This window comes from Ochotona curzoniae, unplaced genomic scaffold (assembly GCF_017591425.1).
Source record: "Ochotona curzoniae isolate NIBS_2020 unplaced genomic scaffold, NIBS_Ocur_1.0 contig_908, whole genome shotgun sequence".
In the NCBI taxonomy this organism is placed as follows: domain Eukaryota; kingdom Metazoa; phylum Chordata; class Mammalia; order Lagomorpha; family Ochotonidae; genus Ochotona; species Ochotona curzoniae.
Window position 1 is genome coordinate 25173987 of NW_024466607.1, and position 24176 is coordinate 25198162.

Sequence of the window (24176 nt, forward strand, 5' to 3'; positions counted from 1 at the left end):
CTGCTTTTAAAAAATTATGAGTGTTATTATATTTTTTAGCCCTGTGTTTCCATTGCTTCCTTGAAAAAAAAAAGAATAAAACAAATGATAGCATTGTCAATATTCTGGTGGAGCAAAGCATTTTGCTGGAAGAATGCATTTTTCCAGAGCAATTTCCTCTAGCACTTGGGTTGGAGAAACCATGGTTTAGAGATATACTCTCAAAAAAAAAAAAAAGACCAAAGCAGATCCTGGTGAACCCTCTCGCCAAGTACATACTCTTGAGGCTCTAAGTGCATCTTGGGAAGACGAATAAATTCTAAGTGCCAACTGAGGGATTGACTGCTTGGGTGAGACAGAATGTGTGAGTGGGCGGATGTACTAGGACTGTGTGTGCGGCTGAGCAATTGAGCAAACCTCAGTGGCTCCTGCTTGGGGCCAAGTGACAACGACGGCGAAAGCCCTTCCCAGCAGCTTCCGAGGACTAGGGAAAAACACAAGCCTTGAAGTATGTCTAGAATCACAGCCAGCATGACAAATTCCCAGGCTTCTGTCCTAAGAGGGCCTGAAACGCCCCTTGGTTTGCGAGATCAAGGGCATGCCAGCCAATAGTGCAGCTCTACATCCATGCAAGCTCTGGACTAAATATTCCATGCACCCATGTCCATCTCCCCACAACCACTCTGTTTTTTTTCTTCTTTTGGAAGGAAGGTCAGAGTTCATAAAGATCTTTTTTTTCTACAGATGTGGGAGCTATGACACCAAAATTATCCACTGAGTCACTCACCAGATGTCCATGGCTCAGAGATCGTTGGTTTTCAAAATTTAGATCACATTTGAAAGAGTTAAACATTGAAATGTTTAAAAATAAGTTGCCTATAATTGGAACTGGTGTTGAAAAAATTTCCGATAGCAGAAAGGAGAATATTGGTTAAGTTCTTCTTGCCTGCTTTTTTACTTATTGGGAATGTGACCTTGTGAAAAACAATGGCTTGGTTTCTCTCATTAATAAGACTGAAACAATTAATAGCTGACAAAGAATCATCTATAAAAACATGGGATTTATTTGCCAGTGAAGCGAATGCCTAAATTATACTGCCTTATCTAGTTCTTAGGAGAGATTATTTCATTTTATAAACGAAAAATTGGAGTTCAGAGAGGTGAAGCTGCTTTCTCCAGGGTACACAGCTAACAACTGGTAAAGCTGAGATTTGAACCAAAGTTCAGTCGTATTACAAGGTTCTCTTTACTGTATCCACCTGCCGCCTATAGCACCCTACTTTCTCCAGGATGTAATTTACATAATCCTGAATGTGAAAACCTGACGACTGTGGAAGCTATTTGAAAAGCAAAAAGTATTTTGGTATTCACCTACCCAAAAACAAGACCTCAGACACAACTACATAATCATCATGGATGTTCTGTCATGTCCTGGGAACCACTGGAGGGCTCCGGAGGGGTCGGCGGAAGATGGGAGAAAGCTGAGCCTTTCCTGCGTAGAGTCCTTATCAGAAGGCACGATAAACCCAAGTTGCAGGGCTGCTGGGTGACGGCAGAGTTTCTGTGCATGTTCATAAATATTGATTGTGATTAAACCATTATCATAGTAATGAGGATAATAATGCCTCCTACAGTCCATCCCACCACACTACTCGAAGTCTCCACCTTTCATCAAACAAAGAGCTGCTGGCACTGCCAGGGAGTTGGGCAAGAGGCAGGGAAATGATCTCTATTAAGCAAAAGCATTCTGTTCCATGCACCGATTAGGAGCCGCTGCCTCATTAATGATGAGAATTGTTCTCGGCTCCTGTTGCTCAGGGTGCTGTGCTCTGAGACTAGATCCAGGAAGTCTATGTTCTCATTTCTTGTCCCCCCTGGGGCTTCTGAACAGATGCCCCACTGAAGTAGACCTGCTTTTCCTTCCAGTTCTCCTCTTTTCTGTCCCAAGCTTTCATTCCCAGAGAGGATTTTTTTTTTGCAAGGCTCAAGAGCTTCTCAAATCCCTCTCTTCTAAGGAGTGCTAAGACTGAACAGAGGTCCTGTGCTTAGTCTTTGTTGAGCAGGAGGCTAAGCAATCTATAAATAATTAACCCTTACAACAGTGGCCTTGCGATTGCTGCCACTTACTGGGGAGAGAGGCGGAAGCAGGAGAAACTGAGGCTGAGGGAGCCTGATGGGACGTCTCAACAGTCCCCAGAATCATCGAGTTGGCAGGGGCACCGGGTCTCTGGAATCTGGGCTTTCCCTTCGTTGTGGCCCTGCTTTCCCATATTGTGCATTTAGGTGACAGACTCTCATTGTAGGAGGAACTTAGAAGTGCCAATTGGACAGTGTTAATTTTGTAAAACCTCCAAGCAGGCATGGAGGCTGAGTTTTGTTGATTGTAAGCAGGGGCCTCTGCTTGCCTCTGGCACTTTTGGGTTTTGCTTTGCCTTTTGAACATCTCTGAACAGGAAGAAGGCAGGCAGAATGCAAAAGCGAAGAGGACCAGAACTGTAGGTTATGTCCTTGGTTCCTGTGTGGCATTGGTGCTGAACAAGTAAGGACTGTATTACTGCTACTGAACAGGAATATTCAGCATTTTAAAAGACCCTTCTCTCTCGCCTCTTTGCTACCACCCCGCATTACCTGGTGCCCCAGTCTAAAGTTGGTTCTTAATTTTATTTATTTATTGATAACTGGCGTGTACCCTCTTCTGTCATTGATAACTCAATATTACAGTCAACCAAGATCTACTAATTCAGTGAAGAGGTTGCTTCTCTCCCCACCCCCACACCCTGTCTTTCCCCGCCCCCCGCCCCCTCCTTTCAGATAAGTAGTGGGAGAAACAAACACATAAGTGAGATGGAAGATCTGGGTTCTGTGACCAAACTCACTGTGCAAGGTGCTTTCTTCCCCTGGCCTCAGTTTGCACAACTGTAAAATGGGATGCCTAGCAATCACTAGGACCTCCCAACCTTGTGCATCAATGCCTTCTTCCCCCATCCTGATCCAGGCTACAACCCAGACACCACTGGTTCTACTCTCAGATTTACGTCATATTACAATACGGATTCACGTACTTTGATCAATTTTAAAAGTAAACACATTTTGGAATAGAAGGAAAGTCAATATCATCCTCATGAAGAGAAAGCAAGAGCCAGAAAGAAATATGATACAATAAGCCAGTGAAGTCTAGGTGTGGGTTTCCGCTAGGAGAACTGAGTGTGAGACCCCCAGCGCCCCGCCCTTATCTCTTTCTCATACCTGAGGAAATTGGAGATTTTTAGAGAAGTGTGCAAGCCAGACAGGCACTAGATGGAAACTCTCTCCTTAACAGAAGGCTGAAAAGAGAACTGGAAAGGGAAGGAAGGCCCTCTCACAACACACATGGGAAATGCTCGGTGGAATACTGGTCAAAAGGTTTTCTAGAAAATTCCCTCTTTGGTACAGCTTGCCAATTTCTGCAACGCAAATACTCCCACTGTGGTCAGCTTCAGGTTACGAATCTGACATAATAAGATGCAGAGGGAGGAAGACACGCAGAGAATTGGGTCATACCTCCAGAAAACAGCTGAACAGGGTACACGCCAGTGCCTCACTGGAAACATCAGTTCAGTAAAATTCCTGAAGTTTCTTCCTTTGTGGGGGGGGGGTCCCCCAGGAAGTGCCTTCCAGATAGCAGAGATCAAGCCTTTGGTTCATGCTTTAAAGGTTTATTTATTAATTTGAAAGGCAGATTTACAGAGAAAAGGAGAGCTCCCATGCGCTGCCTCACTCCTCAAATGACTGTAAGAGCTGTTTAGTAATTTAAATAGGCAGTTATTTCAAACATGGAGGCTGGGGCCAGAGTTGCAGCACAGTGCGTTAAGCTGCCAGCTATGATACCAGCATTCCACATATGGAATGGAGTCCCAGGCAGCTCCGTTTCCTATCCAGCTCCTGGCCTGGCAAAGCAGCAGAAGATGGCCCAAGTGCGTGGGCCCCTGCACTCATGTGAGAGAGATGGATGAAGTTCTTAACTTCAGCTTGGCCCAGCCATGACCACTGTGGCCAACGGGGGAGTGAGCCAGTAGACAGAAGCTATTTTTTTCTCTCTTTCTATCACCTTCTCTGTGACTCTGTTTTTCGAATAAACAGATCTAAAACAAAACAAAACAACAACAAAAAGCAAAATCCATCCCACATGAGGGACTGATCTGAATATTCAGTACTTAGTTATATAATTATACTGATAATCATAAATTCTCACCATACTAAATGCTCACCCCGTCCTACAGCTATAACAATTTCTCATTGAATTCTAATCCCACCAACCACACAATGTAGATTTCATTATTATTCCCATTTTATTGATCAGTAAACCAAGGTTAGAGGTTAATTTTTACAAGATTGACCTCCGGTAAGGTAGAAACCTCGATGTATACTATAATTAAGCTTATTTTAAAATATTCTTGCAAAAGATGATATTTTATATTTGTTGACCCAGTATTTTGATTAATAAAGTAGTAGTCTAGAGATGGTCCATGAATGGAAAATTTCTGAAGAATCAAAATAAAATAAGATGCTAAAAATACTCTGCATGGAACGAGAAATGTCATGGATGAATCTAATTTTTGCATGTAAGAGTATCCTGACTTAGGTTTACAACCCTGGAGCCCTTTAAACCTTGCAGGCTTCATTTCTTTTTTTTTTTTTTTCCTTTAATGTGAGAGACAGAGACAAACAAAGCTTCCATCTGCTGGTTTGTTCCCCAAATGGCCAGAATTAGGCCAAGCCAGTGCTGGGAGCTGGCAACTCCATTCAGGGCTCCCAAGTTACAGGAGCCATCCCGAGGTCGGCACTAGCAGGTGGCTGGACTCTGGATATGAAGCTGGGAACCAAACTGGGGCACTCTGAAAAGGGAAGCGAATCCTCTAACAGGCACCTGAACCACATGGACAGATGCCCACCCTTTCTCAGAGTTTTAATTTGGTTATCTATGCAGCATGAATATGCTGCCGGGTGTCATGCAAAACTTACGGCTGACTTTATCTCTAATTCTCCCAATAGCTTTCTAAATGAGTCATCAGTATTCCCATTCTGCAGATGGAGAAGCTGAGTCTCAGAACTGATCCACAGCCTGTCTATTTCTGTTATTCCGGGCTCCACAGTTACTGCTGTCTGATTTTTTTTTTTCTTTTGGCGATCAGCTCATGGTTTGGAGATCAGGGCAGATTCTGTAACTCACTTCACCACAATCGTTTCTTGTTTGAAGCTCTATGTGGATTCATTAGGTCTTCAGAGTCTGAAGACAAGACTGGCTTTTTGAATGGTATTTAGCTCTCTCCTTGAGAGCATTAAGAGAAACAATACACTTAGCAGGCTTATCCTTTGTCTTCTGCAGCTCTGGACAGCAGGTATGTCCATTGTTAACTACATTTTCAAAGCATGCACTGCAGGTGAGGAACCTACTAGGCAATAAAGTAATGTCACCGACCCTAAAGTGTATGTCAAGTTCTGAAATATTGGAGAGTGGCTGCCGAAAGGCAAGAGCAGAAGGCAGGGGAGATCAGGGTTCTTACATTTCTCTAGCTTTTTAGGGGAGGAGTGTTTTTGTTGATCAATGTTAAAAAACAAAAAGGCATCAGAAGAAATAAGTGACAGCTTACTGAGCCACCTCGTAGGGGTGGCTCACAGTTTCAACTCCGGAAGGCCACAGTGCCAGCACTGGTTTGTGCCAGGGATGAGGGCTGTGACTTTGCTTAACTTTCCGAGAGAAGCAACTTGCTAACGTTGTTTCTTACAGCCCCTAAATCCCGCACCAATGACAAGTCTCTTCGCAGCCAGGCTCTTGCACCGTGTTTCAATCCTATCCCTATTCCTTCTGCTCTGGCCTTCCCTTCACCATGGACTTACGCTTCCCACAAAGTTCCTTCCCTTTCTCCCCCAGGTCTTTGCACTGTGGAATACTGTTTCCTTTGCCATGCAAAATGTCACCTGTTTTTTTTCAGATCTTAGGCCAGGTGTCATTTCCTTCTGTGATATCCCAGAGCAGTTGGATCTGCTTGGTCCACAACTCCATTGGGTTGGCTACTTCTCTCTGTTTGAATAATTACCAAGCTTGTAAACCACTTGCTGAGACTATGTCTCCCTCATACAAATGTAGAATATAAGGTAACATGTTTCTTACTTATTGCTCAAGCCTCAGTGTGTAGCACATAGTAGGTAGTTAATAAGCATGTTTTGAGTAAAGAACTACTAGAAACGGACCCAGCACAGTAGCCTAGTGGCTAAAGTCCTTGCCTTGCTTGCACTGGGATTCCATATGGATGCTGGTTCTAATCCCTGCGGCTCCACTTCCCGTCCAGCTCCCTACTTGTGGCGTGGGAAAGCAGCTGAGGACGGTCCAAAGCTTTGGGGCCCTGCACCTGTGTGGGAGACTTACCTGAGGAGTGAATCAATGGATGGAAGATCTTCCTCTCTGTCTCTCCCCCTTTCTGTATATCTGACTTTTCAAGAAACATAACGTAAATCTTAAAAGGGGTGGGGGAGGGCTGACACAGAAGCTTAGTAGTTAAAGTCCTTGCTTTGCATGCACCGGTATCCCATATGGCTGCCAGTTCTAATCCTAGTGTCCCCGCTTCCCATCCAGTTCCCTGCATGTGGCCTGGGAAAGCAGTCAAGGATGGCCCAAAGCCTTTGGGACCCTGCACTTGTGTGGAGACCCAGAAGGCGCTTCTGGCTCCTGACTTCAGATCAGCTCAGCTATGGCCATTGTGGCCACTTGGGGAATGAATCAGTGGACAGAAGATTTTTCTCTCTGTCTCTCTTCCTCTCTGTATATCTGCCTTTCCAATAAAAAAAATCTTTTTTTAAAAAAGAACTACTAGAAATGCAGGTACTATGGAAAGTACAGAGTAGGGGAATTCTGAATGTCTACTACTATGTAATTTTTTGCAAGTTAGCAGCTGAGTAAATTATTTTTAAGAGTAATTAAACATGAAAAATAAATGACTCTTCCTTTAGGAATGATGTTCATTCGTGATTGGTCACTGGAAACATCCCTGGCTGACTTTGTTTACAGGTTTCTGTGCTTCTGTGGTGAATCACATTTTGGTTATAATGAAGGACTAACTTAGGGTAGTGTCTTAGTACCTCCATGACTTAGGAAAATTGCTCAACATTCCTTATCTGTAAAATGGGGATGAGAACGGAACCTACTGGAAGGAGTGATTGTGAGGATCAAATGTGAAATGCATGTGAGTTATTTGGCACAGCACCACCAGGTTCAACGCGTGTTTATCTTCTACCATTACGGTTGGTGCTTGTGTCCAAGGCAGAGGCTTCACTCTGAAACGTAGGACTCAATTGACTCGAACCACGTGAAGCTGGTAGTCGATAGCTGAATGATGATTCCTCTTAGAGGACCGACCAGCACCTCTCTGTGTGTGCCACCCTGTGCTCACCCATACTGTAGAAGGCTGTTTCTCCTAGCCCGGGAAGTTCCTGAAGCCAAAGCAAAGAGAAACAGCACCAAAACAAGATGCCAGTAGACTCTGAGGTATATTCATCCTCCTCTAAAAACTCAAACTGTTTTCTGATCAAAATGTTCTGGGGACAGAAGTGAAATCCCTGGGTGTGATTTTGGTTTTGACCAAGACAACAATGTTGCTCGAAGGCAGGATATGCAGAGCTCTGCATAGAAGCAGTGGACGCTGCTGGTTGAGGCCAGTGGTGGCCCTTGCTACAGTCTCTTGGTAAGAAACACGTCTACTTTGTTTTCATTTCTAACTGGTAAAACAACTAAACTGCTGGCGCAGGAAACAAAGGGTGAGCAGGTAGTTCAAGGCATAGAAGACTAAACAAACAGGTTTGGGGCTCCTGACTGCGCTAAAATGAGCTTTGCTTCCTCGTTCTGAATGGCTCCTATGACATGTTGAGACCCCCTCAAATGAACTTGCTGAATTCCAGAAGTGTGGGAGGATGTGATACAACTCTTCTGTTTCGAGGTGCAGGTGCGCTGTTATCTATCTTCATTCCTCTGCTGAACGAGGAGGCTTAGGTTGAGCTGGAGGCTTCATTTCTATGAGCCTCAGTTTGATCTCTTTTTGTTAGAATGGGGTCGTTCTGGGAACTCAGTAGGAAAAGGGTGTATAAAGCACTCAGCGCAGGACCTCGCACATATGTAAGGAATGAGAACCATAGCTCTCACAGCGATTGCTGACAAAGGAACACATCTCCATGTAATCACTGTTACACTACAGTGAAGAGAATAAAGCACCAAGCTACGGCTGCTTATTCAAGCTCACACAGCACTGTGGTGAATACAGAATTGGGTTCCTAATCCAGGTCTCCCTATTCAGGTTGCCTTTTGTGCTGTGCCCAGGAGATCTCAAGACTCTTTTGGGTGACAGCATTGTGGCATAATGTTTAAGCTGCTGCCTATGACACCAGCTTCCTCTGTAGGCTCTGGTTTGTGTTGTGGTTGCTCCACTTCTGATTCGTATCCCTAGTAATGTTCCCTGGAAAAGCAGTGGAGGATGGCCCAGATGCTTGGGCCCATGCCATCCGTATACACACATCCAAGTGTGTGCCAGGCTCCTGCTTTGGCCTGGTCCAGCGCTGGCTGTTGTAGCCATTTGGGGAATGAATCCGTGGATTGAAGATCTCTCTCTGTCTTGTCTGTCTTTCTCTCTCTCTCTCTCTCTGTATCTCATTCTCTGTAACTGCCGTTCAAATAAATAAACCCTTTGTTTTCAAAATAGATGCTAGGTGAATGAATGAATGAAATCTAGCAGCATGTGTGGCTATTAGTAGGGCACAGCCCAGGGCAAAGCCCTTTGTCTGGGAGAAGGATCTTGGCACCTGCTTGTCCAGCTTCCTAATCCCCTCAAAGTGCAAGGCAGGGTCCTTTCCAAACAGGCACCCCTCCTCCCCCCACCCCACCCCCCCCCGCCCCAAAAGCACATCTTGCAGTCAGAGAGACTAGGCGGACAGTTGCTAACTGCATCTTCCAACTGGGCTGATCTTTCAAAAGTTTGAAAGGCGCCTGCTTCCATAAATTTCGGGCTGTGACTGCTGCTGGGGCTGCTGAGCGGGGAGAGGAGGGTGTGCTTGGGCACCTCTTGGGCTGGCACGAAGAAGTCACATCTCCGCCTCCCTTCTCCCCCCCAACTCCTCTCCAAGAGAGGAAGCAATGCAGATGGAGACGAGAAATAAATATTCCTGCCTGCTCTGTGCCACTGCAGACGTTTTCCAAAATGTCTGGCTTGGACCCTGTAATGAAGCCCACCCAGGAAAGGAGGTGCTGAGCCGCAAAAAAGAGGTGGAAAGGGTGGCATGTTTGTCAGTACTCATCAGCTTTCTGGGGGAGCAGAGCACATGGCTTGTACTTGGCAGCCCTGCTGAGGTGGGCATGTGGTAAGTGCACAGTAATACTTAAAGAGTGGAATTAGAAATGACAACGGAGAGGAGATGATGCCAGAGAGGCCGTACTGCCGGGATACCTTCAACCAGGGTGCTGGGACTCAACAGTTGGCTCTTCCTTTGGTCTTAGTCTCTCTCCACAACACCTGCTCCCTCTGCTCCTTTATTTTACCTGCATTCCACTCCTGGGAAATTAATATGACAAGGGCTGTGGAAAGCCTTCAGAGTCCCTTGGCAATCTGGGAAAGGGCTCAGAATCCATGTGTGGAGCTATTCCTGCCACCTCTGATACTGGAATCCTGGCAGGAGATGACAAGTCGGGCTGCAAATGATAAGTGGGTGCTTTTGGCCCTTGGGGCGGCCAAGTGTGTGGGAGAAGCGTCACTAAGAAGGGAAGTTACAGGCCCAGCCATAAGCACCCAAGTGCTCTCCACTATGGTGTCTCTGCTAGGCAGGCTGTGAGGCTGCAAAATGTCTAAGAAAAGGGAAAGGAGGGGATGGGAATTTCAACTTAAAAACTCCCACACAGGATAGAGTGGGTTCTTTGTCTCTGATCTTTTGGCAAGTCTCCCCTGATTTGATCTTGCTGCTGATCTCACTGCTACCTTGCACTGATCTTCTCTGGAGGTCGGTAACCATGGTGGCACTGTGGGTAAATGAAATTCTGCTCCCTAACCAGCAATCGAGTGTTGCTGGCTTTCCCATGTTCAAATCCAGGGCAGTAGAAAGAGTCACCAGGAATGAAGACTCAGAGACAATCAGGGGGATATTTTCCAGAAATGTTGCATTCAGTTTTTTTTCCCTTTTCACTACGTCCAGGACTTCACTAAGGCATGGCACACCGTCCGACATTCCCCACTCATGTGCCCTGAATCTTTTTATGATTTTTCTCCACTCATTTGCCCATCTGCTTTCTAGTGCCAGGCAACTGCCAACTGAATCCCAGAAAGCCGTTTAAGAGTTGGGGTGAGAGTATAGCTGGTTCCTGTATGATTTGGGTTCCTGTCCCCATACTGTCCATTGCTGTCACCTCAGACAAATCACTCCCCCTTTGGGTCTTGATTTCTTTGTCAAGGGAGTGGGTCAGATTTTATCTTAGTTGGGCCATGTCAGAGTTCTCCAGAGTAAAATTGCTGGTAATTTTTATTGGCACCCTCCCTTGAAACCTGTGCTTTATAAGTAATGTCCGGGGACTGAGGTCACCCATTTCTAGGATTGAGATCCTTTCTTACATCTGAGAAGGTCACAATTGCCTGTTACTGCCGGACATATTTATATACAAGTCCTATGCAGAGTCTTCTCTCTACATTTCTCTTAATTCCCAGGAAGATGACCAGATGGGTTGAGGAAAAATCAACCTAGGGTATATTCAGAAGTAAACTGTGAGTAATCTTTGACATTCATAGTTGCTCTCTTCCACTCATGACAGCCATCTTTTCATGAGGCCCACTGGGAGCTAGCCCAATGCTAAGTTTCCACCTTCATTATCATCCTTACTGAAGACATCATCCATCCTAATTTCCTTACCGATGAGCAAAACTAAGGCTTGGAGAGGGCTAGACACCTGCTGAAGGCCAATCTGCTGCTTAATATTGATCCTAGGCTTTGAACTTGGCTCTGCTGGATCCCAGGATGATGATGCGCTCCCACTGCCCTGTGCTAGGTCCTGCCTTGACACTCATTATCTGGGAAATCCCTCAGACAGGAAGGCTGTTTTAAAGAACCAGACATGGGACGTCCTACACTGACTTTCTGATGGCATTCTTGAAAGAAAACAGCTGATCTGAGCCAGGAAAAACCCCGTCGTCAGAAAAGGCAGAGATGCACATGGCTGTGGTGCTCCTTCTGGGTGAGCAGGTGGCACCTGGTGCAGGAAGCAGCCCGCTGAGGGTGACCATTGTCATCATCATTTGACCAGTGATAACTATAGCATTATCTGACTAGCTGGTCTCCACTTGCAAACTTTAAAATTCTTTTCCTCTCTGAAAGATGGGGGAATTGTGGCACATATGAAGTGATTTTCTAGAGATGGAAATTCTCTGGATGCATGTACAGTGGGGTAAGTGTGTGTGTGTATACAATACGCAAGTATTGCATAATCCTAAATAAGATAGAAATGATGTGGCTTCCCTGATGTTATAAAATATCCTGCTTTTGAGCTTAGGGTTAAGCCTATCCACTGAGAGTGGACTGCAATTCATTCCTCCTGCCCCCCACAAACACCCAAAACAAAATCACACCCCGGCATCCCTTCTCCAGACCCAAATCCAAATCCACACGAACATGAAAATCAGGAAAGAAAGTTGCTCTGTACTCACGGTAAACGACAGGAAAGAGGAAAACAAAGTGCCTTCATCATATCTAGATAATTTTGCCAGCACTCCCTCCAAGATAGTAACGAACTAGGGAGAAAACAAAAAGAAAAAAAAATATATGTATGTATATATATATATTAGCTCAAACTATAATTGTTAACAATAATGAACCACCTTTCCCAGCCACACAGAGAACGGATTGAGCCCTGTACTCACTTGTGCATACTATTATTTCATTCCTGCCTCAGAGAAAGGAAGAGACTGCCTTGACATGGAAATATTTGACTTATCCGGCTTTCTCTTTATTATTATGTGATTGCAAATATAGAGTGTTACAGAAGTGCAAAGTGACAAAATATTATTGAGTTGCATATAGCATGCGATAATATTAAATGCACTTTTCAAAATCCAAAACTGCGCAAAGCAGTTTTTCCGTTACATATTAGCACTACATTTAATCCAATCTATTTTTATTTGTATTTTATCAGTAATTTGGGGGAAACAGAAGTTCAGCACTGGCAAATATAAATGCCTTCCCATTCAGCATGACTTAGTTAAAAATTCTATAATTCATGAGGGTGACGGAAATAGCTTTATCTGACTTTTATGTTTTATTATGACTCTCACTGCATGTGAAACTAGAGGAAAAGGGGTTTTTTACGATGGCAGAATTCCTTATTACCGCTTAACTTTCTGTATTTAAAAATCTAACTTTATAACACTGGAAAACAAAACAAACATTTCCTGCATCACCTAGTCCAACGTGTGGGGACAAATTCTTATTAGGTTACCACACACCACTTCATCAATTTCTCTTCACACGGCTCGCAAGCATCAGAAAAATCATTCAGAGCCGAGGCTGGGTGATATACGGTCTTGCTTCCTGAGAGATGCAAGGACTCAGTTCAACTTTTTAACGTGTCACATTTTAATGGAAATGCAGACATCACAAAAATAACATTTCACAATGAAACAGTTCCCCAGAAGCCGAAGGTTACCTTTGCAACCAAGAGTGTTATCATTTCTTTAACAGTTTCTTCAATTAGTTCGTCTATTTTTGAATGGTATTGATGCTAAAGAACAGAGAAAGACAAATATTAGCATCATTAGGAGACAATGGCACTGCCTCTGCCAACCATTCGTAGAAAATTAAGTCACAGATAAGGCCTGGCCAGCAGACCCAATGTATCAGAGCAGGGGAAACACCTAGAAGGTTAGGACTGTAGGTCTTGGAGGAAGTGAGATCTAAGGCTCCTAAAGAAATACCACCAAGCTCACTGCTCCTCACCAAAGGCTGTAAGGTGTGGATACAAACATGTATGCACCAATAACACACATGAAAGCCTGGCTCTGCATTGACAGGGTGCATACAAAGTGAGATGGAAATTCCCCTTTGGGAAGCTGGCTGGAAGGATGTGACCTAGGCCATGGAATCCTTCCCAAGCGCCTTTTGAGACCAACAGTGGGAAGGACTCTTGGGAAACTTGAGGCACTCTGGGTTAGCGGCTCTGACCTCCTGCTTTTCTCTGCAGCATTGACTCCGTGTGTAGGTGAAGTGTCATCTCACCCAAGGTCAGCCACGACCTTTCTCCTCTCACGGAGAAGCAGACCTAGGCTTAGAGTCTTTCTATTGAGCCCACGGCTGCATTTTTCAATTTCTCTCTCCACGGCTGTCGATTTAATTTAAATAGGATTGTGAAAACAAACCCCCCACACAAACAAAAATCTGCTGCAAATGCCAGGGAGAAAGGAAAAGAGATTTCAACACAAACTATTATATGCCAGCTCCTTGACATTTATTAGATCACTTCAGGATCCGTTTGAATTACTCCATATTTTTTTTCAACAACTACAAAAAATAACAATGGGAAACATTGTTATTTGGAAAGGAAAAGGCACTTACCCACTCCTTAGCAAACTTTCAGAAGGATGATTAATTAGGAACAGAAAGAAAAAGGAATAGGGCAAATAAAAATTAGGACCAAAGGACAAGTGAGAAAACAAAAAAAATGAAATCAACCATAAATTAAATAAATAAAAGCTATGAAAACATATGGGAACGAGCCAGAGTGGTGTGGCTTAACATTCTGATAACTGGCAATCAGAATTATTCTGGGTAAGCAACAAGACGTGAACTGTGTTCATTCATTTAAAGTGATAGGGGAGGTTCGTTGCTAATTGGCAGACCTGGTGGAAATCCCAGTGTAAAGTCGGGAAGTGAGGTTGCTCATAAAAATTTAGTTCTGTTTCCTTATCTGTAACAACGCAAAGCAAAGCAAACAAGACACATGATAATGCTCTCACTCAGGCTTAATGAGAAAGGGGCAAGGCAGCACAAATCACTGATTTTGGAAAGTGAATGAAGCAAGCCCTGCATAAATGCTGTCAACCATACATTTCAAATAACTACAAGAGCGGTTTCAAATGTTCTCATCATAAAGAAATGATATTTAAGGTGACAGAGTCGTTAATAATCCTGATTTGATAATTACACATGAATGTAGTGTGACACTGCACCCCACCAATGTGCCTATCTACAATTGTGTGTCAATCGAAAATAAAGTAAAACTTAGAGATTTGTATCTGATCTGTTCTATTATTATTACTTAAAAGTCAGAGGTGATGTCTTTTCCAGGTTGTCACATCCCTAGACTTGTAGATCCGTTCTGATGATCAAGTAAGGATCTGCATGTGAAAGCATTTTTAGCAATTTTTAAAAAAGATTTATTTATTTTAATTGGAAAGGCAGATATATATAGAGAGGAAGGAGAGACAGAGAGGAAGATCTTCTGTCCGATGATTCACCAAAAGTGGCTGCAACAGCCAGAGCTGTACTGATCTGAAGCCAGGATCCCGGAGCCTCTTTCGGGTCTCCTACGTGGGTGCAGGGTCCCAAGGCTTTGGGCCGTCCTTGACTGCTTTCCCAGGCCACAAGCAGGGAGCTGGATGGGAAGCTGGGCTGCTAGGATTAGAACCGGCAGCCATATGGGATCCCAGTGCATGCAAGGCAAGGACTTTAGCTGGTAGGCCATGCCGCTGGGCCTAGACTTTTGTTAAGAACCACTGCATTCAAATTTCATTTGATCAATTTCATCAAGTGGAAGACAGGGATAGGGAGAGGTGATCTTATTCTTCAGTTATCTCCTTCAAATTTATTTTGGTTGAATAGAGGAAAAGCAAGAGACCTAATGGCCTATGTTGTGTGGTCCCGAGGACGCAGACCCTTCACTGGCTCTACTGCCAGACAGACCTGACAGGATTTACTCCTTAGGAGCACAAACGTGAAACTAAATGCAAGGAAAATTATCTGCAGAATTCTGTGCTTGAAACACAAAGAAAGATGTCAGAATAACAGAATTCAGGAATATTGACAGGGCTCCAAATTCATTTTTAGGTCTTGAGATAAGATCCAGAATCATATACTTCCTTTCCCTTCTCATGTGACTGCCTCACTCCACTAGGTTTTCTTTGGATTTCTATATCAGATTCACATCTATGAAATTATCAGAGTTCACTAAAGCATTTGAAAAAACTAGTTGTGTGCAAAACAATACTGTATAAGTTGTTAAATAAGAATTTTCCAGCCAAGCAGGGAAAAACTTCATGGCGATTAGAGACAATTTCTTGGAAAATTGATACAGATGAAATGATAGAGAGAATACCTCCTCCCACACCAACCACTACTGAGGGTGTTGGGACTATGAGTCAATAATGTCACTTCTTTTACCTTCAGCAACTGGGATAAAACCTCAAATCCTTTCTTGTGGAACTCCCATGACTGGGATACACGGTAGTTTATGGAAACTTCGCATTTTCAATCTTTTTCATGGCAAACTAATTTCTTTCCAGATAGCTCTATTGTCTCTCTCCTCCGCTTAGGACAAATATGACCACTACTCTTTGGTTATAGGGAATAACTCTCGCTGATAAAACAAAGTGTTTTGATAGTACCATTTTTCCTATTCCTCCTAGGCAAACCTAGAGCATGCCATTCTCTATTGCTCTGTTTCCTTATTTTGCAAGTAGGGCTACATTTGTCACTGCTGTGAATATAGAAGTCAGGTTCACCAGGCCAAGTGCTGAAGTAATACATGGTCATAAAGTTCAGAAACTTAAAAATGCTATGTGGCTGGAAGACTGCTTGGCCATTGCTGGACTTGGTTGCTGTAGGTGTGTATGTGTTTCTTTAAAATCATCTCAAATCTAGAAATTTTCTTATATATTAATGTTGGCTCAAATGAAATAAAAACCACCCTGGGAGAGACAGGACAGGGTAGTAATTTCTCTGCTCATCATGGAGCAAGACATGTACTGCCTGTTGGTATCAAACCAGCTCTCATTGCTAGTCAAGTAACTGTAACATATGTGATGTCCTTTTGCCAGATTTTTCTGACCTGTGAGATCCTTTTGAGCATCTTGCTTTGTTGGAGCAAGAGGAAGTGTTCTGCCTCTTGTTTTTCCCTGGGACTATATTGTGGATATAGATGTGTAGCTCCATGAAGAGGTATGACTACTGCTGGGTCACCTGGTAATTTGCATCCCCTTAACTTGACTGCTTTATATTAAAACTTCTTGCATTCTTATTTCTCAATTACAGTGACATTGTGTGAGTACAAGGAGGGGCCTTTTCATTTTTTTTTTTTCTATTCTCTCTTGGTCCTTCTTGGATTATTTTGACCTATACTCCTAAACTCTATTTTTGATGCCTGAGTGAACTGCCAATCTTCCATGGTGTCAGAAGTTTGGACAGTCTACTTTTGCCTGTGATGAGCTAAACGGCTATAAATTCTCAATCGCTTACGTGAAAATCACTCGACTTGATCCTGTGCTGCACATTTGCCTTGTCACGGAACAGATTGTGTGTATGTTGTCTTTCTGTTAAGACCATCTGACCTTGGAAATGAGATGAAAACACACTAGACCAAGTGAGAAACTATTTAATACACAATTTTCTCTCTATTGGTACTTCACAAATTTTAATGAAAAAATAAATATTTAAGATGGAAAAGTATGGTTAACAAATGTCTCAACAGCTGCCTTTAGATGAGACATCACCCCAATGATGAAATTCAGGAAGTGATCTTAAAATTGAGGATTGCATCATCTGGCTGGTATCTACTCTGAAACATGTTGAAGGACTGGGACTCTAGGTGGAGGCCTGAGTCAGACATGAGAACTACAGCGTGCGCTTAACATTGTGAAGAGCAAAGTATATATAAACACTGGATTTCTCTCTCTTCTATTGATTTCAGAATGTTTTCAGTCATCACTGGCCAATCTCAGACTACAAACTTCATTTCTCATTTGTTTGTTTTGTCAGTGATGAAGATCCCCTAATCTACAAAGTGAGAAAAGTTGAGGAGGGCGCATTTCCATAGTATCCTCAATTAAGTTCTGCTCGAGGCAGGAATGTGCCAGGCTATTCAGAAGAAAAGCATTTTTGCAGACAACTGTATCTGCTTCCTCCTGATGGCTGTTAACCACTCAGCTCCCTGAGATGAGGCCTCACCTCCTACAAGCTTGTCACTTAGGTGACTGGATTGAATTGTATTATGGGAAAATGTCATGGTAGATCTCTCTTACAGAGTTAGGCTATCAAGTTGCTTTGGATAGGTTCTTTATAAAGATATTTAGCCTTGGGCTATATGCAGTCATGTGGGGAAAAACAAGAAATGTTTAGAAACTTAATGTATTATTTTCACTGAAAAAATAGTGAGTTACATGAAGAAAAAATAAGAGTCTTTTTTTATTTTATCAAATAGAACAATGTTGAGAAAGAAATAGGTACTATGATTTAGCTTCAAAAACAGCAATATTTAAATAATACAACTGGCTAATCTCACACCCAGAAGATGGGGAACCTAATTCCCAATTGAAACACAATGTATACTGTTTAAAGGTCGTATGCTGCTTGTCTTCCACTTGCTAAAAGATGGCAGCAGGTTACCAGAACGGCTTGCTAAAGGTCACATGGCTACGTGGCCAAGGTCACACAGCTTTAGGGTATATAGGATGCAGAGATTAAAACACTAAACGATTTGTTCTTCCATAGAACTAGATGCTAAGGTTAAGTTAAAGTCATTCTACTTTAGCATGAAAGTGACCAAGGACAGGTTCACGGTGATAAAAGTGAGTCCCTTGAAAACCGTACGATGATACTGTATAAAATCATCAAGGGTGCTTTTTTTTTCCCTGTGAAATGGCTCCCTAGCCACTTTTTATCTATGGAGTTTCTAGCAACTCTCACAAGTCTCTCAAATTACCAGTTTTTTTAAAAAAAGTCAGAGTGACTTGGCTGATATTGAAGAATTGTTTAGCTATCTGACTAGACATGTTAAACACTCTTAGAGCTCAACAATAAAAAATAATCTAATTAAAAAGGGGGGGCATCTTCAAAGGAAACATACAAACAGTCCAATAAGCAAGAGAAATGATGTTAGGTATCATCACAAAACTAGAAGAGATGATAATGTCATATCCACTCGGATAGCTATAATTTAAAAGATAGGTCAATATTGACTAAGATGTAGAGATCTGAATTCTCAGACATAGCTTATGGGAATTAAAAATAGTATAGTATAGCCACAGTGGAAAAGAGCTTAGCATTTGTTTTATAAGTTAAACATACAGCAGTCAAATGACTCAGGGTATATATCAGAAACAGATAGTCCCACATGAAAACTTGTCCATGAATGTTCACAGTAGCAGTATTTGTAATGGTGATCTATGATAACAACCTGAATGTCCATCAATGGTGACTGGATAAACAGAATCTGGTCTATTATTCACCAGTAAAAGGGAAGGGTCGAGGATGGTGTTGTGCTGCAGTGGGTTAAATTGCCACTTGTAGTGCCAGCGTTCCATAGGGATGCTGGTTCAAGCCCTGTCTGTTCAACTTATGATCCTTTCCTTGATAAAGCCTGGAAGATGCCCCAAGTGCTCAGGCCCTGGCCACCCACATGGGAGACCTGGAGGAGGCACCTGGCTCCTTCCTAGCCCAGCCCTCCTGGCCATTCAGCTATTTGAGGAGTGAGGCTGCTGATGGAAATTACTTCTTCTCTCTCCATAATTACTTCTCTCCCTCTTACTCTGCTTTTCAAATAAATAAATATTTCCCTCTCCTTTTTTCAAAGCAAGGGGGTTGGCACGGTGGCTTACAGGCTAACCCTCTGCCTGTGGCACTGGTGTTCTGTATGTTCATCAGTTGATGCCCTGGCTGATCTACTTTTAATTGCTCTCTGCTTATCATCTGGGAAAGCAGCACAGGGATGGCTCAAGCCTTTGAGGTCTCTCTGGACCCATGAGAGACCTAGAAGAAACTCCTGGCTCCTGGTTTCGTACTGGCTCAGCTCCAGGCTGTTGTGGTTATTTGGGGAATGAACCAGCAGATGGAAGATCTCTTTCACTCTGTCTTTCCTTTTCTCTCTGTAAATGTGCTTTTCAAAAAAAAATTAAATCTTTTTAAAAAAGGAAGGACCAATGTATGTTGTAACATGGATGCAATTTTGAAAACATCATGTTATATGAAACCAGCCGGACACAAAGGACCACACACTGTATTATTTCATTGATAAGAAGTGTTCTAAATAGTAAATCCCTAGAGACAGAAAGAACACTGGCAGAGGAGGGAGGGACAGAGTCATTATTAATGGGTCTCTGGTTTCTTTTTTGGAGTGATGAGGATGTACTAGAAGTACTGCTCTGTAACCTTTCAGACAGTAATTTCTTTTTTGTATTTTAAAATTATTATATCCATGATAAGGTTTTGTAGGTATAGGGATTCCCTCCTCCACCTCCAATTCTTCCCTTGCCATTCCCTACTCCCTGCTTCCCATTTTCTCCTACATCATTACCACAGGAAAGTCCCAACAAAAGGCAACACAAAGACTTTTATGTAGTATGTAAGTAACTTTCCAATATTAATAAATAAAAGAAGCTCCAATGGGACAAGGATTCAGGAAGAATGTGAGTCCAAACATATCTTAGTGACATTCAGGGATTCTCTAACACAACGTTCTAAAAGTGGGCTCTGCTTAAGCAACCATTCAGAGTGCTCTAGAGAGCCGGGCGAGTGGCAGAGGGGATTGTTCCCAAATCAACATAGTTGTCAAGTTCATGTTTCCATGAACCCTTTAGAGCTCTTTTTATTTGTTTTCTGTACTGTTCTGAAGAACTGGTTATGTAGAGACAGCCTAGATAAAACTAGAACAGACCTGTCATTGTACAGATGAGGAAACTGAGACCCAAAGAGGCTGTGTGATTTGTCCAACTCCAATTTGCTGCACAACCTCGGAGAGAATCTAGGTGCCTGGACACTCAACCCTGTCTTCCTCCCAGGGGGTTATGGCACATGCCTCAATACTTTGCTTTAACTGAGTCTCCGAACCAGTGATTTTCAAAGTGGGATCATTGCAGCAGTCAGCACCAGCTGTATCCCTAGGGAGCTGGCCACAGGTACAAGTTCGTAGGCCACATCCTAACCCTCTCAGACTCTCCTGAAGTGAGCTTCACTGGCCTCTGGCTGAGCCTCATGCACGCAGACATGTGAGAACCACTGCTCTAGATAATTTCTATGCAGCAAACGGAGCTGGGAAAGACAACAGGGCCTCTACATCTGACTCTGATGCTTAGAACGCCAGCCCAGAGAGAGGCCCGACATGAAAATCAGGCAGGAGCTGGAGCTGATGGGGTGGCAGAGGCAGCTGACGTGCAGGGGAAACGAGGTTGGGCATGATTTTGCCAGGAAGAGAATACCACCAGCCCACATTTAAAAATGGAAGGTGCTGAAGGAGAAAATAAATAACGAATAAGGAGCAAATATAATTTCGTAAAAATTCTAAGCATGTACGGCTGGTATCGAAAGATCTGATTTAGGAGCAATTTATGCCAATTGGCAACAACACAGAGTTGCCAGAAATGTTTCTGAATTAATTCTAAATTGGTATATGAATATCTAGCTGGCTTAAGGCCATTGGAGAAAAATGATCATGATAGTCTTTAATCAGGCCCAAGTTGCTGTTTCCTTCTTCTTCTTTACATTTTAAATATCGCTTTGGAATTGGAAACTTAGCTAAGGACTAAACTTTTGGTCAGGGAAGATTCACAATCAACTCAATCTAAGAAAAATTTGAAGTATGCAATTTTTCAAAAAAATTCAGAATCTGTTGGCTGGGGATTGGGAGAGCAGAATGATCTAACATGATACATCCCGGATGTTATCTGATGCAAGAAAGAGCTCTCCTGGTGGCCAGATGTTCAAAGTGATAAAATGGACTGCAAAAGTGAAAATGACTTGCACTTTGGCAAACACAGTCCTGTTGGAGATATCGGCCTAATAAATAAGCTCATCAAATGTCATTCAGAGTAAAGGCAGCTTATAGCACCCCTCCCCTCACCGCCCGCCATTGCAAAGACTCATTAAAAACCAAGTGACTGCTGGCTTCCTCTACACACACCTTAGACATTCACTTGACAAAGAGATGGCAAACAATCTTCTCTGGCTTAAATCTACAAACATTAGATTTCTTTTTTTCCAGAAACTTAGCAGGCTAGGGGAGGTGGAGGTGGAAGGAATTTGTGAAGATTTTTTTCTACACGATCAACAGGAGAAAGGGAAAAGGAAACAACTTTTTTTTTTTTTTTGATTTTTTACCTCTTGGCCCATTTCCATGCTGCAAAGTTTTGTTGACTGAGCTTTGGCATCAACCATCACATTAAACATGGTGCATATCGACTGTGGGACTCGAAAATCTGTTGATCGACTGGTTTTTTGCAGCTTAACTTCAAATGCAATCCTGGTTCTATTAAAACAAAGTAGGAAAAGACTAATTCAGTGTTCAGACGGCAGCAGGTGGAGGAGACATTTTCTGAGAGGTCAGTGAAAAAGAAAATTGAAGGCTGTAGTCAGTTTCAATCGACAATGACTTCACATGTGTTCTTTCTGAAATGACTTCCCCAACTAAGGAAGGTCTATTCACAGAGAGAGCCCTGCACACCCTTCCTTTCTCAGCAGTTCACAGAACACCTGTAGCCCTGTGTATTTTTGTCTATAGTCTATATGCTATGGAGAACCCTCATTGCAGGAGAATGAATGAATGAACAAAAACCTGATTATAGCATTATGGCATATGTAAGTTCTCTCACATTGGCAACTGCCTACCTTGAATCACTTCATTACAAAAACAAAAAAGCAGTTTCTAATCTTCAAAACCTCATGGTGGGGAAAAAAAAAGAAAATCTTAAATGACATTTATTGTCTCATTTCCCTTTGGCTTTTGAAAGAGACCGAAGTTACAGAAGCCATCAAGCAAGTTTTATATATTGTTTTAAAGACTGAGAAATATTTTTGTCACTTGTTAAAGGTCACTGAAAGGAAATACATTAAATTGTTACTGATGGCTACTTTTGGGAAGGGGAGTGAAATCAGAAGAATAAAGTACTGAGAAATTTCAATGTCAGTGTGCTACTTTGCAATAAGGACACACTGTTTTTACAATTAAGCAACATATCATATACTTAATAGACAATCACAATATGTATATACTTAATTTACAATGCAAGAAATGTGTAATAATGGAATCTTAATGCATTAGAATTCTGACACAGATAAGTTATGACCCCAGCAACATGCTAACCACTCCTAGGGAAAACCTAACCTCACTGGGCCAGCTGGTAATACAGGTGTGAGATGCAATCCTTGATCTCAGTCTTGACAAGGGACCCGTTCCTATTTTGATGGATTTCAGAAAAGTGGGTCCCCTTAGCATACATTTTGAAAGAGAAGCACCTGGTTCTTCTGTGGCTTTATGAAATCTCCTTTGGTCAAGTGCACCTTTCCAGTATTGATCTCAATCAGATACAGGAGATCAGGCGGCCACTGGGAAAGCACTGCTTTAAAAGGAATTGGTGGCAGTTTTCTAACAGCGCAAAGGAGGACCACACAGCTAGTGTGCGCAGGAAAGGATGCCAGCTTGCTAACACACCCTGGGTGCATGCACGGAAGCCAAGTATAATTTCTAAGGTTGGAAGCCCAGTTCTTAAGAAAAAAAAAACTCAAAAAAATATATCAAAAACCTCATACCCTAAAACACCCCTATAGATTATGCGATCATGTTAAAGATAAATGCATCTTGGCGTGCAAAGATTCAGTGCACTCAAGTAGCTTTCTAATCATGCTGATCATTTTAAGCTATGCTGAAAAATACATCATTTTCTTGTGAAGAGGAGGCCTGATGGGGACTGAATTGGACAGGTCTCCGCGCTGATCCTCAGAGGCTTGTGTGCCAGTTCCGGCCCAATTTGAGAAATAGAAATGTTAAATCGCTCCCTTCCAATGAAGCAATCATGCTCTGTTTTCACAGAAGAACTGTTCATAGCCTTTGGAGTACAGGGCTGAGAAAAGAGGAAGCTGAATGCAAAATTAATATGACTGAGAGGGCTCACTGGGATGGCAAAGCCAGGAATGGAGAGGTCACGAAATGCAGCTGGCTCTCCGTGAAGGCACAGTCAGGATGCCTGGTCTCATGTCATGATGGACTTGGATAGGGAGCAGACTACAGGCTGTAAATGTCTATAACATGAACACATTCTGTTTTTTTCTTTTATTTCCCTCTTCCTCCCTTTCTTCCTTCATTTCTTCCTTCCTTCCTTCCCTTTTGTGGGGGGGGGGGGTCAATTAGACATAAAGAATGTCTCATAGACTTTTGGTATTGCATATTTATATCTATGAAACAGCATCCTTATCAGACTGTCCCAGGACAAGTATTATTTATTCTGTTTTTGAAAGGGAAAACAACAGTTTTAGGCTCTTTTGATGTAGATTCTGGGGATTCAAGGACTCCAGGACTTCATGCTTTGTCTTCAGCATGTGGAGGTCCACGGATGGTACGCGCACCTACTCTCACTGTGGTCTGCTTTTGTCCTTTCGTCTCAGACTTCATCGTGAGAAAATGTCAGGGTTCAGGACCACACATCTGCAGAAGGTCACTGACACTCAGGTGGGCTGAGCAGCACCAAGTGCACCACACCCACTCCCTGCCTCTTAGGAGCTCACCCGCTTCAGGTATCTGAACCAAAAATAGGATTACGGCATGTCTCTAAAATGGCTAGCCATGACATCTATCTTGCTGTTTGCTCCAAGAATTTCCTGATTTCTTATTCCCAAGGCACAGGAATTGGCTTCTCTGTAAAGGGCAAATGTGTCTTTCTATACAGCTGAGTGTACTAGGAGTTACGAACCAAGGGAGACTATCATCTTGGGGAACTTCTCTGCAAGAAGTTTTCTGGTAGGATGGTTTGGGTGCTTTTACTGAAACTGATAGAGATGATGCAGTGGAAGGTAGAACGCAAAGCTTAGGAAAACATTTTGATCACGGGCTTGAGAACTGGCTCTGTCTTTGGTTCCAGGTCTGAAAAAAAGCAGGCCTCAGAATGTGAATTCCTGGGACTATCAATTTTCAGAAGGGGTGTCAAGCACTTATCCAGGCTCTCCATTGC

At 42.8% G+C, this 24176-nt stretch overlaps 1 protein-coding gene across 16 annotated transcripts in view; it reads right to left on the reverse strand.

Moving 5' to 3' along the window:
* Positions 1-24176, reverse strand: part of CADPS (calcium dependent secretion activator) — a 424483-nt gene that overhangs the window by 56349 nt on the left and 343958 nt on the right. For 14 of the 16 annotated variants that reach the window (XM_040994760.1, XM_040994752.1, XM_040994757.1 and 11 more), the window contains 3 exons: positions 21334-21481; positions 12680-12754; positions 11685-11768 (listed from right to left, as the gene is read on the reverse strand). In XM_040994760.1, coding sequence (XP_040850694.1) covers positions 11685-11768; positions 12680-12754; positions 21334-21481 — 307 coding nt within the window. Of the gene's footprint in view, positions 1-11684; positions 11769-12679; positions 12755-13584; positions 13600-21333; positions 21482-24176 lie in introns of all 16 variants that reach the window. The other 2 variants (XM_040994762.1, XM_040994761.1) reach the window with 1 other exon arrangement.